The sequence below is a fragment of the Pipra filicauda genome, unplaced genomic scaffold, assembly GCF_003945595.2.
Source record: "Pipra filicauda isolate LSUMZ 115617 unplaced genomic scaffold, ASM394559v2 scaffold485_size447873_pilon, whole genome shotgun sequence".
NCBI classification, from domain to species: Eukaryota; Metazoa; Chordata; class Aves; order Passeriformes; family Pipridae; genus Pipra; species Pipra filicauda.
The window spans coordinates 65,087-80,663 of NW_024104626.1; the positions used below are offsets into that span (position 1 = coordinate 65,087).

Genomic DNA, 15,577 nt, shown 5'->3' on the forward strand with positions numbered 1-15,577 from the left:
AAGTGCCACATCTACATGTCTTTTAAATTCCTTCAGGGATGGTAACTCTACCACGTCCCCGCGCAGTCTGTTCCAATTGTTGACAACCCTTTTGGTGAAGAAACTTTTCCTAATATCCAATCGAAACCTTCCCTGGTGCAACTTGAGGCCATTACCTCTTGTCCTATTCCTTGTTACTTGGGAGAAGAGTTCCTCCCTATTCAACCTGATTCGAGTGCTGACCACCAAGGTCATTCCTCTTCCATCCCCATGGCAGGCTGACAGCATCCTGGGACTGGTGAAAACTGGCACGATGAGCTGGTGCATCCCTCCCTTTGGGTGCATTTGGCCAAAAGTGACAGCAGACAACTGCCAAGTACAAGATGTCTGTGTGTGGGTCCTGTCTTGAGCTTAGCAGTTTGGGTTAAGTAAGGATGGCCCTGGGGTGTTGTGTGAGGGTAGGGGTAGATTGTGCTGAGTGCGTGAGGTAAATGAGAGATCACTGGACATGGTGTTAGGAATGCAACAAATGCTTGTCTCCTCCAGTTCATAGGGAACCTAGTTTCATTTCTCATTAATATTGCTACATCTTATTTCTGCCACTTTCAGAGTGCTGAAGCAGGAGAGTATTGGTAATAACAAGCAAGGCAGAGGCTGCTCACAGGCTCCTTATGGTATCTGTGCAGGGGAGTAGTCCTGAGATCAGGAAAAACCCCAGGATGAGGTCTGAAAAACCAGATCTTTACTCCTTGGCGTACCATGCTGTGCTGTGCCATAGCATGGGATTGTTGGAGCCAGGGGATGTCAGGGTGGTTGTTTCTTGTAGTTGCCTCTCATGATTGCTCCTCCAGAGATCACCTTTTCAGACCCTCAGACTGTTACAGGGTCCATCCAGTTCAGTGCCTCTGGCCTAAACTGAAGATATATAAACCAGAAGTGCTCAGGAGCAACACATAGCAGTAGGTGGCTCCCTCAAGGATGGCTTTTCTTGCTGCCCCATGAAACCCATCCTGTTCCTGTACACCCAGCAGGGCACGGCAAGTGGCTTACAGAATCATAGAATAGTTTGAGTTGAAAGGAACCTTTAAAGGTCACCTGGCCCAACCCCACTCCAATGAGCAGGGACATTGTCAGCTGGATCAGGTTGCTCAGAGCCCTGCCCCACCTGACCTTGTAGGTTCTGGAGATGTCATCACTGCTCAGCCCTACATGTCACAGCAAACAAGGGGGTAAAGTGTGAATATTTGGAATATTTAGGTTTAAAATGTAGTAACACAAGCATCATTTCAAAGTGTACATGTGTTCAGGTACCATACCTTGGGTTCATGTGTCATGTTATTTGTATGGTCTGGTTCTGAGCAAAAAGCTGCCAAATGATATTAGAACAGTTGTTTTTTTTATTTGGGACTGTCTTTTTAAATAAAAAAATAACAATTATTATTGTGGATTGTTTTGCAGAAGAAAAATGTATTTGGACTTAAAGGCTTGAGTAGGATTTAGCTGCTGTGCATTGCGCTAAATTCCCTTAGATGCCTTTGTGATAGATTAGATAGATGTATGTTGCTCTGGTGAGGAGGGATTCTTTTAAGCTGCAGTAATGGTGGTGGCAACAACTGAAGTTTTAAGAACTATTTCCATTTGGGTTTTTCTCCCTTTCAGGTAAACTGTCCCTGGAAGAGTTCATCAAAGGTGCCAAGAGCGATCCCTCCATCGTGCGGTTGTTACAGTGTGACCCCAGTAGCGCGAGTCAATTCTGATTAAAGCGGACAGTGTGCTCAGAGAATCTCGGCTTGTGTCCTTCAAGCTTTGCTCGCAAACGGATGCCTTCTCAACCATTCCTCCACACTTCGCGGATAAGATCCCGTTGCCAGATCGTGTGTGTGTCCGAGCGAACCAGCCCTCGCTCCCCCCAATAACACCAGTGCAGTTCTCCTTCGGCAGCTCCGTTTCTGCTTCCCTGTAATGTTACAATTCACTCCACACATTTTAAACATTAATCGAAAGGTATGTTTACATGCAGCTACGAGAGAGTTCAATCACTGGTGAGATACCATTTCACTTAGTCTGTAAGAAAGGTGATGTTCTAGTAGTTCCCGAGAAGATGCTAGGTAGGACTTTTACCCAACATAGCAGATGGTAGATAATTTATTTTGCTTCAGAAATTACTATGTTTAAAAAAAAAAAAAAGACAGCGGACTGAAATGGAATAGAAAGTTTAAAAAAAAAAAAAGAAAAAGAAAAAAGGAAAAAAAAAAAGCAGCTTTCCTGGGCATGGTTCCAATTTTCTTTTTGAGGAAAATTGCTTGCACTTATCTAATGGTCTTTACTTTCTTTTAATATATATATAAATTATATATATATGGTGAAGTAAAATTTTAAATATTTAGGTCATCTATTTAAGGCATAAAATAGAATTCGAGCTTTGTTTCTTCTAGTTGTCTGTGATTTATTCAAATCTTGGAGATTGTTTTTTTGTGATATTTATGCATTAGCAAATTGCTGTTCCAAAAGAAATGCATGACTAGCAGTTTGTGGATATTTCACTCTGTTTAATTCCTGAATGCAATTATTTGTTCATTTTTACTGTCAGTCATTCCAATGTTACTGTATTAACAAAAGACCTGAAAGGAGTTCATCCTCATTTTGTATTTCTCAGTGGAGTCCTACTTTCTGGTGGTTGCTGCGTTAAATGGCTTTTGAGTGCCCCGAGGTGATGTGACTGGCACTGCTGTTCTCCACTTGGCTACACCTCCTCCCTTTTGCTGTTGATATGTTAATAGTCTTGTGCATTCCAGTGTTATTTAATATCTGCCTAATGCCAAGAAATATTAATTGAAATAAAAGACTACTTTTCTTGTCACTGCCTGTCTTGGTCTAACCCATGCAACAAGTTCCTAAAGTTAGGTATTTGGGGAAGGACGAGGCTGGTTCCCTGCCCGACATGTCCCCATCTTATCTGGGGCACGTTGCTTTGTAAGTACGTCGGGGTTTGGGGAGCCAGCTGTTGTCGCTGGGTTAATGCAGTGGTGTTAGTGCCTGTAGGTGCTGCCTGTGGGATCCTGCTCCATTCCAGCTGAATCCCTGTGAAGACTGCAGGAAGGTGACAGCTCAATTTCTGCTGGATGCATAGCTGCTCATGTCAGTGAAGGAAAAGCTGCTGACCCTGCTGGCTGGGCTACTGTGACCATGGTTTTACAAAATAAAACTCTGTTCAGATGCCAGGTATGTACTGTTGGAATAATTTTTGACACTGGTAGCATGGAAGACAGTTTTCCCCACGTTCATCAGGTCTGCAGTTAGCTGCATAAGCCTGTCCTCTCTGCAGAGTAAAGGATCAACAAATTATTTGGCCTGAGGTTAATGTTGAGTATGCAGTTAAGGGATTTTTACTGAGTATAATGTTCTAGTAGTAGTTAGATGATAATACTTTAACATTAAAAGAAGGAGAGAGAAATGGTTGCAATATCCAAATGGAAATACACTGTTAGATCAGACTTGGTCTAGAACAAAGACTTGTGTCGGTGCTGCCAAGCAGAAGAGTGTGTTCATTTTCTTCCCTGGAAATTCAAATTTGAGCTGTTAAACTGACAGTGCTTTCAACCACAACAGTCTGCTGATGAGGCAACCCTGAAAAGGAGGTTAATCAGAAGCCTACCTGCTTTCCCTGGGTGAGCCCAGCGAAAAAAAAGGAAACTGTTGAAAAAAATGTAATTCCATGGTTGCTGATAGTCTGTCTCTAGCCTTTTTGTGTTCATGCTGGCTGTTTGCTAGAAGGTGCTGGGGTGTTAGAGATGCTGCAGATGTTCTTACTCTAATGGCTCTTCTTGCATGGGCTGGGTAGCAATTGTTTAGATGTGAGTTTGCCACCATGGACTTTATCCTCTCTGCATTCAGGAGAGAGTGGAAAAACATCTCTGCCCTTGTCTCAGGGTGGTGCCTCTGAGAGGGACTGCAGCATTTGAATCTTGTTTGTGCCATCTTAAAATGAGTCAGGCATATTTTCAGTCAGGCATTGCACAATATCCTTTTCTTCGGTATACCAAAGATGTAAAAACTGTTTTGCAGTGGGACTTTTGTTGCCTTTTCCACATTTTCCTGACATCTCACCTCTTCTGGTTTCTTTTGCTGTCTGTAGTGAATAGCAAGTTTAAGTAGCTGTTTAACAAAGCCCAAACTCTTCTCATTTGAAAAAAAAATTATCTCCTTGCAGTAGCTCATTTTGACCTTGTTTTTGCAGAGAGAAAGTGAATGAGTCTGAATTTTAGAGGTCAAAAATTTCCCATTTCTTTGATGTTACAATTTTTGCTCTGAAACGGGCCGAGATATCCACAGTGGAGTTTTCTGTAGGCTGTGGTCTGACAAGCCCCTGTGCAGTTGCATGCAGACACTGGGATTTTGTCCTGCTTCACCTGACCCGATTTCTTCTGCCTTTCTCTTTGCCTCTTTAAACTTTCCAGTCCCAAGTTTGTTTTTTTTTTGGTTGTCCCTCACTGCTTTCACAGGTTTTAAGGAGTTTCTTATTTTCAGAGTGCGATGGGTCAACCCCATTTCAGACCAGGGCTGACACAGAGAAAGCATGTAAGGTGCTCCCAGCTGGCCTTTCAGGAAGCAAGTGAAGGAAGATGCTCAGGAAAGGTGGTCATGCATGGCATCCTGGGGTGATGCTCTGAAGCCTAACCAGGCTGAGCCGTTCAAAGGTGGCTTCTGATATGGGGAACCTTTTAATTGCAGACTAGCCAAGTACTGGAAAGGGGTTTATCTGCTACTGCCAAGCAGCTCTCTTAAATTCAGACCTGCTTCAGAGGCTGAAGTTGTGCATCCACAGTCACTGGGTAACTTTGATCATCTTGACTGTGCTCCTCGGAGGATGTCTCTGCTTTCCTGTCTGGTAACAAGGACTCAGAGGGGAAAGCAATTTCCAGACTCCTTCTCCAGGATGTCATTTGAGTGTTGATACAGGCAGGGTTCAAAACCAATAAAGACATCAATGAAAAGCTAAGAGAGCTTTACTGCTCCTTGAGCTCCCAGGGGTGTCTTTCATGGAGGGATTGGTGTGTAGAGGGGTTAATCACTTGGGAAATAAAGTCCAAGTGATTAATAGAAAACTTCAACTTGTTAAGAGACTCTGGTGTTTTGGCAAATTGTATGATTAATCAAAAATAGAGTCAACTTAGCATAAGTAGAGTTTGGCACAAAAAACTGTCACCAATGGGTCCATTTTTACCTTGCTTTATTAAGCTATGTAATTATTTTCTCGCCATGGAGATATCTAGCACTCTGAAAGCCCTGGCTAATTACTACATAAATTCAGGCTTTTCTGTATGAATTGCAGGTCTTGTTAAGCTAATTCAGAATTATGTCATTGCCTTTCAAATTAAGTTAAATCCTGTGTCTGGTTGCACCCTAACTCTGGGTGACGGAGGTGCTTTGGTTCTGTCTTGTGTTTCTCCCTTGCCAAATTTTCATTGGCCCTTTGTTTTTAAATAAGGCCCTTTGCAATGTATTTTTAGCATAAGCCTCTGAGTAATAAACTCCTGTTCTTCCTGTGAAGAACAACGTGAGCATTTCTGGAGCCACAGGGCAGATGGTATCCATGGATAGTCCCCGATCCATTATGCAGGGCACCCTTTATTCATATTCGAAGGTTAAGAACAGCCATCGACTTTAATGGTCCAGTGGGCAGACTGGCATTTTGAGCTCCCTTGGTTGCACCGTGGCAAATACATTGCTGATGAACCCGATAATTGCTGTTATCTCTTTTGGGAGGAGAGATGCTTTATTGAAAAGTAGGAATAGAGTGGGAGAAAGAGAGCAGAGCGTCTCTCTGTGTAGAAGCTTTGGAGACGCTGGCGTCACTGGGAGCAGTGTCCCTTGCAAGCAGACCTTACCTGTTGCCCACCTGTATCAAGTGTGATGGTTTGGATGCAGACACACTTCTGAACGCTCTTCCATGATCACTGTGGTTAAAGGGCAACCACTGTGTCACCGGAGGGTCGTGTTAATCCCATGTCACACAAGTCAGAAACCACTGGCCTGAAGGTAGCATGGAGCTGTCCCAGTAGCAGCCTGGTGTCTTCAGGGATGGGGGGGGCAAGGCCATAACCCCCAGTTGGGCAGGTTATTTTAAGAGGTAAACAGCAGGCTGGCTCTTCCTGATGGAGGAACAATTTATCCCAAACAAGATCTTTACTGGTTGGGTTGTCACTACAGGGAATTGTCCCTTACCTGAAGGTGAGAAGCAAGGTCCCCTCCTTGCTCCTCTCCACACGCTTTCCTACACCTTGGTGTTTGTTGCTGCTGGGGCTTGGGTGGGTCATGACTGACACCATGGATCATCCTCAGCTCCTTCAAACCCACCCTATCTGTAAGGCTGTAGCTCTGAACTCATCTTTGGTGTCTTCTCTACCTTGTACCTGGCACTGGGAGCTGCATCACTAAATCTTTGGGCACTGTCAGCTCACAGCTGTGCTCCCAGGGCTCCCACCCCATCACATTTCTACTTTTCCAACCAGTGCAACTGTTTTGCCTGGGACCTTGGCAGCTTCTTTTGCCTTAACTTTTTTTTCTTTTGCCTAAAATGTTCCAAGCAGCAGTATGGAACTTGGTGCAGAAGGCAAGTCATAACTTGACACAGTCGATCTCAGATATATTATAGCAAATATGACAAATTACATCCTGGGTTGTTTGCCTCTGCATTCCTGCTCCTGTCACCCAGGCCATTCTGCAGGTGTTGAGGTATAAGATATTTAGAAGGTGTGTAGATGGTGGCCTTTGCAGTGTTGGGCTAATGGTTGGACTCTATGATCCTAGAAGTCTTTTCTAACCTGATGATTGCATGATTCTGTGAGTCTGAAATCCCAGCCCTGTGGCCTTGCATGGTTCTGCTCTAGCCTGTCCTCACTGACAAGAGCAGCCATGTATTTTTTCTAGGTACTAAAGTACCTCTAATGCCTTCCTTGACTTGTTTGCCGAAAAAGATGCAAACTGCCGTGTATCTCTGGTATCTTCATTTTGGGTTCATGCAAGAAGAAACACCTTCTTCCTGTGTGGGGTTTGGGTTATAGCCAGTCCTGTGCTGAGCCTGCACCCGTGGTTGAGAACTCCAGAAGAGGTATCTGGCAGGCAGTCTCTCCTTGTCATGTCTGCAGGACCCTCATTGCTTCCGAGAACTTTGCTACTGCATCTTTGCTTTGGCAATGCCTGCAGGGACAGTCACCCCTGCATGTGACCATGAGATCCAGTGCTGTGGATCTGTGAAGCAGGGCTGGGACGTTCCTCACCCAGGTCTTAAACCAAACATTTGAATAACGGGCAAGCATCCAACAAGAGAAGTTGAGCTTGTTTGTAGAAACGCTGAGGTGCCCAGGCTCAGAGGAGAGTGTCAGCTACCTCATATCATTAGGATATTGGCCCATCCCCTCTTATGGAGAAACAGAAATGGTACAGACAATCCTCTGCCCGAAGTTGGAATTTGTCTTCCATTTGGGCTGTTTCTTCATGAACAAGATGTCTTTTTGAGGAGTTTTTAAAGTGTTTTGGGAGCAGCGAGGGAAAATGCCATGTTCTGAGCATCACAGCATGGAGCTGGGGAGTGTCATCCTCTCAGGGACACTGTGAGCCCTCATTTGCTGCAGTCAGCAGGAGCAGCAGGCTTCCCATCTCCTGCTCCCCCAGGATTGCTGTGGGGACCATTGCTCTCCCCTCTAGTGCAAAAGTGCAGTGGCAAAACGGTGGTGGGAGAAGAGACTCTCTCTCCTCCCACCAGACCCAGCTGGTGTGAGTAAACACCCTGCTCCTGGGGCTGCAGCAATGACTGAACACATATATTTTTCCTCTTTCTTCTTTTTTTCAATATTTTTCTGGACCATTTTCAGGGCAAATTTCACTGCTGAGTAGATGCCATGGGCAGCAGGTGCAATGCTGGCAGCTGGTTCCTCAGGGAAGAGGTGAGTGCAACAACTGCCTTAATATGCCATTGATGATGAGGAACAAAACATGAACATTGCACACACTTTTCCTTGGTGAAAATAAAGTCAGCTAATTTCAATGTTAGTGTTGCACAGCCATTGTTATTCCTTTGCTGCTTTCCTGATGAATTATTAATACTTGGAAGGTCCATGATAAGCAGGCTCGATGCCTGCTGGAGGAGATGGTGTCACCGCTGTGTGAGTCTGGTGACACCGAGGAGCAAGGCTGCCTGCACATTGTGGATAGTACTGATGGCCTAGAAATGGGTTGCAGGTGCCAGAGTCCCCCCACACTGTACCATCCTCCATCTCGCCAGCATCATGTGCGGTGACGCCCAAGTGATCTCGTGCTGCCAGACACCCTGGCCACACTGGGGAAATGTGGTCTTTGGGGAAACCAGCTTTGGTAGCCCCCTGTGCCCCACCTGGGGAGCCTTATGGGCTAAAGATAATCATGTGTAAGAAAAGAACTTCATTTTTAAGCAGGAGTGGCTTAAGTCAGCTTAAAAGCAGCTGTTGAACCCTTCTGAGCTACTTGGCAGGGGATTCCACATCCACTTCTCACTGAGCTGCTGGTGCTATCAGCCACCCTTCAGACATGCCACCAATAGTCCTCTGTGGGACCTGCTGACAGCTGCATTGAATAGCGTGGCTATTCAGGCAGGCCCCTGTGAGGCTCAAGCTCTCCTGTGAGGATCTCAAAGTCCTTTGGGACCAAGACATCAATGGCCACATTGGTGAAACCTGGAGGACAGCTTGCCAACTCCAAATCTGCTCAGACCTTTAATAACTGCCACCACTGCTGCTGGAAACTATGTAAAAAAAAAAAAGAGAATAGGGAAAAAAATGGTTTTTTCCTTTTTTTCCTTCAGTGTGATGCTTTGCTGTGATGCCTGTGAAGGGAGATGCAGGCCACCCTGACTGTACCTCCATGTGGCCCTCCCTGTGCCCACCTCATGGTACTCAAGGTGATGCTTTCCAGACAGCAGAGGTCAAGGCCGCCTCAGTTGCTGTGACAACACACAAAAAGGAGCCAGGAGTTTAATTTTTTTTTCTTTCAAAGCAAAGCAACTTGCTTGAAGAAAAACTTCACTTTCTATTTTGGGTGACTTTGCAGCCCCCCATGTTCACCTTCTCTGCACAGTTCACAGCATTCATGATGGACAGGATGCTTGAATGGGACAAAATATCCCTGCCAGCAGCACGAGTGAAACCATACGTGGGATGGTCCAGTGAGGAGGCAATGGAAGGGACCAAAGTCCTCTTTTTCTCTGCTCTGTTCTAGCAATAAGTTTTTCTCAAGGCACTTGTGCTTTGCACTGCCCTGCATTTTTTGGTGGAGTTTGACTGAGAATACAGGGAAGGGGACAAAAGGGACTGTGAAGGACAATTATAATGGATTTTCATATTCTGGTAGCTGATTCTCAAGGCTCACAGACCATTATTCTTCCATCAGCCAGCAAGGTGTGTGCTGTTTCTTGCATTTTCACCATCATTCTTCTAGTTTTAATTTCTTCTGTGCCAGCTGCTTTTGTTAAACTTCTTCCACCCAGCTGCAAGTTTCAGTGCTTTTATGTGGTATGTGTTTTTAAACTTCCTTTTCACGCTTGAGCCAGCACCAATTGATGGTGACTCCTCCAGCAGCCCATGCTTGCTTGGTTTGGGTGTCCCACAAATCTCAACAAGTCTTCTCACAGCTGAACCTGTGGGCAGGCAGCAGGAACTGGTGGCAGCCACATGTTTTGACAGAAAGATCTCCTGCTCCTGGGTTTCCTGAAGAAGATTTTGCAACCAGAACCTTTCGCGCAAATGCGAAGTTCAGCAGCAGCGTTTAGAAACAAGGGAGGGGTGAGTAGGCATGAGAAAGAGGATGGGACTTGCAGTGGGAGCTGAGCCTGTGGTGGAGTGTGTGGACATGCTGGCAGATCACCCATAGAGGATTTAACACCATTAAGCAAGGGGACTTTCTTGAAAGTGTCCACCCGTCAGCTGATGCCACCAGCAGAGCATGAAGCTGATAGCACTGGCAATGTGGTTCCTTTCTGCATTGCTTTATACTCACAAGCACTTTCCTAATGATAAAGCTAAATATCCTGCCTCTGAGTTTTCCTTGTTCTTCCCTGGGATGAACAATTCCTATCTCTGTCCTAAAGCATGAATCACTTCAAAATCTTCACCTCCATCAGCACCACAGCTCTATCTTAAAGACCTTTTCTGAAGCAAGACTTCTAGTTGATTCCCTCCTCAGTAATGTGATTTAAATAACCTTTCAATCACTAGTCGTTTCCACACCTTGTGGCAATAAAGACAAATTAGCACCTTAAATGAGAGAAAGGTCCTTCTAGGAAATGGATTTAATTTCTAATGGGTTTTTGAGAAGCGGCTGCCAAGCTTCAATCAGTCGGTTCCTCTGCTGCGGATGTGTGAAGGAAAAGAGCACAAAGAGAAAAAAATGGCGCATCCCTGTGTTGTGCATGACATTCATATAGAAAAGGAGTTTCTGAGTGCTGGAGGAGGTAGCTGGGGGCTACCTGGGTGTTGAAGTCATCCCTGCCTGCATCCTGCCTTCACCTGCACCAGAAGCTCACAGCCACAGTGAGTGGGTTTTTCTGGGTTGCCCAGCATCCTCTGAGATTTCAGTGCTTAATCAAAAGGTAGTTGGAAACAAGCCCCAAAGGGTGAGGTATACTGCTGGTGTGTAGCCAACTGCATCATTGAACAGGGGTGAGATTTACCCTCCACCTTGCCTTCAGGTCATGCCTTTTCCTTAAAAATATGGGGAAATTATTTTTAATGTAAAAAAGAGTGATGCTGGGAGGTGTTAACCTAGCTGCAGAGGCTGGAATGGTGGACTTGCCCATTTCTGGAAGCAAAGCTCAAAGTTCACTTGCTCTGCCCAGGGGATTGAGAGGATTTTTGTACTACAGCAAACTGACCACAGCCTTACCAGACTGGACAAACATCTTGGATGACTAAGTAGTGATTTACAATGAGTTGGAGCCCACAGGCATACCCTGTCATGTCCTGGAAGAGAGGATGGAGTTGTTCAGTGAGGGCCTGGGTATGCTGGAGTCTCATACAGATGACAAGAGCTGAAGTGAATGTGTTTGACTCAGGCAGGTTTTCACCTTTATCCATGTATCTTAGAGTAGCTAGCATTTTTTTTTATCCCAGAGTAGTAATGTTTTACTATTTATGCCACCAGCATGGCAGTGAGAAGCCAAGCTTCAACATTTCATTTCCTTTATCAAAAGTTGCAACCTCAGTCCCCTACAGTTAGTCTCCTCATTGCTGTTAAAATTGTAAATTCCGCTGCCTCACTTCCTTTTTTTTCCCCCTTTTTTCCTCTGTTTTCATCTTGACTGTAGACATTATGGCAACTAAGTAAATTTTTTTTGTTTGTGACAGTGACCCAGGATGAGGAGCTGCTGCCACCAGAAATGCTACAGGGAGGGTTTTCCAACACCCTGCTAAGATGAACAGAAATAAATTGCTTAGATCAGGTGATACCCGCCTGAGTGCACCCAAAGAGCAGAAGGATGAGAGCATAACATTTAAATCAGCCTCCGGCAAACACAACACCGAATTATTATTAGTTTTTTTTTTTAATGACTCCAGGGCATAGTTTGAGGAACTCCAAACCAGTAAGCCCGATGTCTGAACCAGAAAAAAAAAATGATAGAAGCTATAGCAAAGCTGTAAGTTATTGCAGATGCTAGGATAAGTGTGATGTATAAAGGGAAGAGATAAAATAGGCTTTTACAAGTGGAAGTTGTGCCTGATAAATCTGTGGTCTCTGCAGGAATGAAGAGGTGACACATTCTTAAATGGTCTGAAAAGGGATGGATAGATAGACAGATAGATAGAGTGAGATGAAGTTTGCTGGTGATACAGGATTGTTTAGGATAATTAGAGATTATGCTAAGTATTGCAGAAGTTTTTCTCCCTATTGATAATGAATGAGGTAATAAAGCTACCCATTATCTAAAGCTTAGTTAAGTCACCTGATACTAACTACAAGAAAAAAAAAGGAGTCTAAAAAACAGTACTTTTAACTACTCATACACTTTGAGGTCCAAATTAATATGATATTGGGATTACTTTGGGCAGAAGTCTAAAAATATCAGCTCAGTGCTCACCTTACAAGCTTTTGGGCAGTCTTGTGGTAAGGATGTTACTGACTGGGTAAATGGTTCCCCAAGCACTGCACACATCATGTGTGGTTACAAGAGCCTCCAAAACCTCCCTCTCTGCTCTGGCACAGTGTGTCCTCCCTGTGCAGTCTGTGTGACTGTGTGTGCCCTTAGCCCCTTGCTAGACAATTTAAACTTTGAAGCTCTTTGCATGGCAGCTGGTACCCAGCTAAATCATGTACAGTGTCAGCCATACCCGTGTAGACCAACAGCAAATGGCTTCACAGCTGCCTAATGCAGGCAGGGAACATTATGATCAGCTCCTCTTGACCCTGCAGCTAATGCAGGCCAGTGAATCTGCCTTGGTAATTTGTGTACCAGGATTGTACCTTTGGCCTGAGGCTGGAGATGATGCTTAACATCTGCCACTGGACTCCTGAGAGTGACGTCAATACTCTTTTGTCCTGAGTCTGGTACCAGTTCAGCTGCATCCATCTCTCCCAAAGATAAATTATACTTTATTGCATGATATTGCTCAGGACAGAAAAAAACTCTCATTAGGCACCAGCAATTCAGCACTTAACACTCATAGTAATAAGAGCTTGATCGGGGCAGCTTTTTGTCCCTTTCCACTTTGTCTTTCCTTTTCCCCTTTCTGCCTGTGCAGGCTCTCAGAAAGCACAGAGGGATTGGCAGAATGGCAGAGGATGTTTGCAAAGTGTCCTTGGGCATTACTGGGGACAGTAGTGGGAAGCCAGGCCAGCAGAGATGTGCTCTGCCTTGCTGCTTCCCCACTGGTATCCTCTGCCAAAGCAGGGTGGTTTTCTCAAGAGACAACATCAGCGGGAGAAACTCAGGGCCTCTCCTAGGGCATGTCTTGGGGTGCCTCCAAGCCTCAATTTACACCCAGACTAAGCTGTCCAGCCCTGGGTATGGGGTGACCTCCACTTCCCACATGCAATGCAAGGCTTGTATGTGTAAGACTTTTTTCTCCAACCCTCCTTGAGCCATGAGGTGCTTGTGTGGTTTTGAAAGTGGGCATGGGCAGGAGTGCAGGGAGCTGGGCACAGCTGAGCTCATCTCCTGCAGAGGTTTTTAGGGAGCCCTCACTGTACCAGCCTGTCCTCATCTCTCAGCTGTAGACACTCCAGGGAGTCTCTCTGCTGTGTCCCACAAACCCCTGGACTTGCTGGCAATGGGCAGAAGGACATCGAGAGCTGCTGGCAACCCACCTGGAGGGAGGCATCCTGGGCAGGGTACGCTGGGCCTTTCTGCTCTGACCTCTTCCCTTCCTACTATCTTCCCCCAGCTCACAAGCCCAAGATTTAAGGAATTATGTTTTCCCTGCAAGCCCTGTTTCCTTCTCAGCTTGCCCCAGTGATGGTCAATTTATTTGCCGATAATACAGAAATTTCCTCTCTCCTCCCAAAAATGAAGTGTACGGGCAGTAACCACAGCCTTGGGAAGGCCCTGGAGCTGAAGGCCTTAGACTGCTGAGGAGCAGGTGGCTGCAGACAGGACTCCCAGTTTGGGGATGCAGGAGGGTGCCGGAGAAACAAGGCCCTAGCGCGGGGTGCTGCTGCCATCTAGCCATGCCCTGCGCTGCTCAGCCCTCACCCGGCCGACCTTCTTCGGCTATTTTCTGTGCAAGTTTCTACTCCTCTGCATCTTTCTTCTTCTGATCCACCAAGGAGAAGGTATCTTTTAAGGTCTCTTTGTTTAACCTACCCTTTCCAAGACTGCTGCCACAGCTGCTGCAGGGCCAGGGCATGCAGCAGCTCTGAGGTCAGATGCTGGTTGCTCTCCCCTGCTCCCCATAGGTATCTATCCAGCTTGCTTGGTTCCTTCCACTGAGTGAGAATCACCTCTCCTAGGGGAAGACACCTTTCATGCCCTGTTGCTGGCATGGATATTGGATTCAGCAGCTCTCCCACCACCCTGCTCAGCGTCCTAAACCTGAGGCTGGGAATGGGTCTCTGCTTTTGATGCCATTTGCTCCCTGCAACGTCTGTACCTCTCGACTGACCCAGGAGGAGAAGCAAACGGCGATCAGCATATTCAGCTGGGGACACATGAAAACTGCTTTAAGAACATGAGAGGCCACCTTAAAAGGGTCAGGGCTCCTGGGTGAGGAACCTTCTTCACCCCATAGAGAAGGATGAGGTTCTTTCCTGTGCTCCAACAGCCTCACTGTGGCTTTGGTTTAGCATCCATCACCAGTTCTTCCCCCCTACTTTTTCACTTTTTTTGAGGCAGGAGCAGGTCCTCTCCCCTCAGCAGCTCCTCAGAGGCTGCTGCCCAGTTTAGATCCATTTTAGCACTGGCGAACAGGCCCCTCACCAAGCAGAGCCCTACAAGAGGGAAGGCAGCCAAGGAGCTGGTAAGTATTGGCAAAACCCATTGCTGGATTGAGGGGACTGTGCTGCACGGCTCAACCTCACTAATGGCACTGCCAAACCCACTGGGGAGCAGGATGAGGACAAGAGCACTGGGATTGGAAGTGACTTCAGGAGATCTCTAGGCCAAGCTCCTGCTCCAAGCAGGATCAGTTGCAAGATCAGCCCATGGTTGCTCAAGACTTTGACCCGTCAGGTTTCAAAAGCCTCCAGAGATGGAACCCGGCCAACCCCACCAGTCCTGGCTGTCCCCATGAGGCAAGTTTCTCCCTGCACCCTGTCTGACACCCTGGTTCCAGCTTGGGTCCACTGGCGCTTGACATCGGCAGTCCTGCAAAGCTGCTCTACAGAAAATGGCATAAATTGGTTCCATGCACTTACTCCAATAAAAAAACCCTGACAACAGCAAACCTAAATTAACCCCAGGAGCAAGAGAGGAGAATAAAAAACATCACAGAAATAGCTACTGAAAGAGCCAAGACTCAGACTGGGCTCCAAGCAGGAAGCTGGAAGCTGACAGGACATTTGAGGTAACAGTCTTAATAAATAATTTAAAAAACCCTCTTTTTGAAGTTTTCTGTGTATTAAAAACCTCAAACCCTCTGTTTTCCATCTCTGTGAATGGATGGGATGAGAGCTTTATTTGGTTGGAGTTTCTTTGAGCTGTGAAATAGCTTAATTATTACTTTGTACATACTTTTCCCTTGTACTTTCTTATTTGCATTTGTTCTCTCTAATAACATCTCACTTATACTGCGGTCTAACATTGGGAGTGTGGGATTCATCTGAAAGCTTTCCATTTTGCTCCTTTCTTCCACCCTCCCTCGCTCTGAGACAGGGTTTCTTTGATGCTTTTTTTTTGAGCTGAGCTCCATCTTGTGGGCATTCTCTTGTCCTTAGAGGATCTCCTTTGGCCTGGGTCAGAGAAACATCACCCACTTTGCTTGCAATCAAGGATAACCATAGAATCAATCACAGAATATAAAATGGTTTGGGTAGGAAGGGACCTTAAAACTATTTCCAACCCCCCTACCCTGGGCAGAGACACCTTCCACTAGACCAGGCTGTTCAAATTCCCCACTGGAGGATGAAACCCAAATGG

General features: G+C 45.9%; 1 protein-coding gene across 1 annotated transcript in view; it reads left to right on the plus strand.

Moving 5' to 3' along the window:
* HPCAL1 (hippocalcin like 1) overlaps positions 1–2,839 on the plus strand; it is a 65,378-nt gene extending 62,539 nt beyond the window's left edge. Inside the window, exon 5 of the mRNA XM_027713383.2 lies at positions 1,639–2,839. Coding sequence (XP_027569184.1) covers positions 1,639–1,736 — 98 coding nt within the window. The 3' untranslated portion in view covers positions 1,737–2,839. The remainder of the gene's footprint in view (positions 1–1,638) is intronic.
* The last annotated feature ends 12,738 nt before the right edge of the window (positions 2,840–15,577 follow it).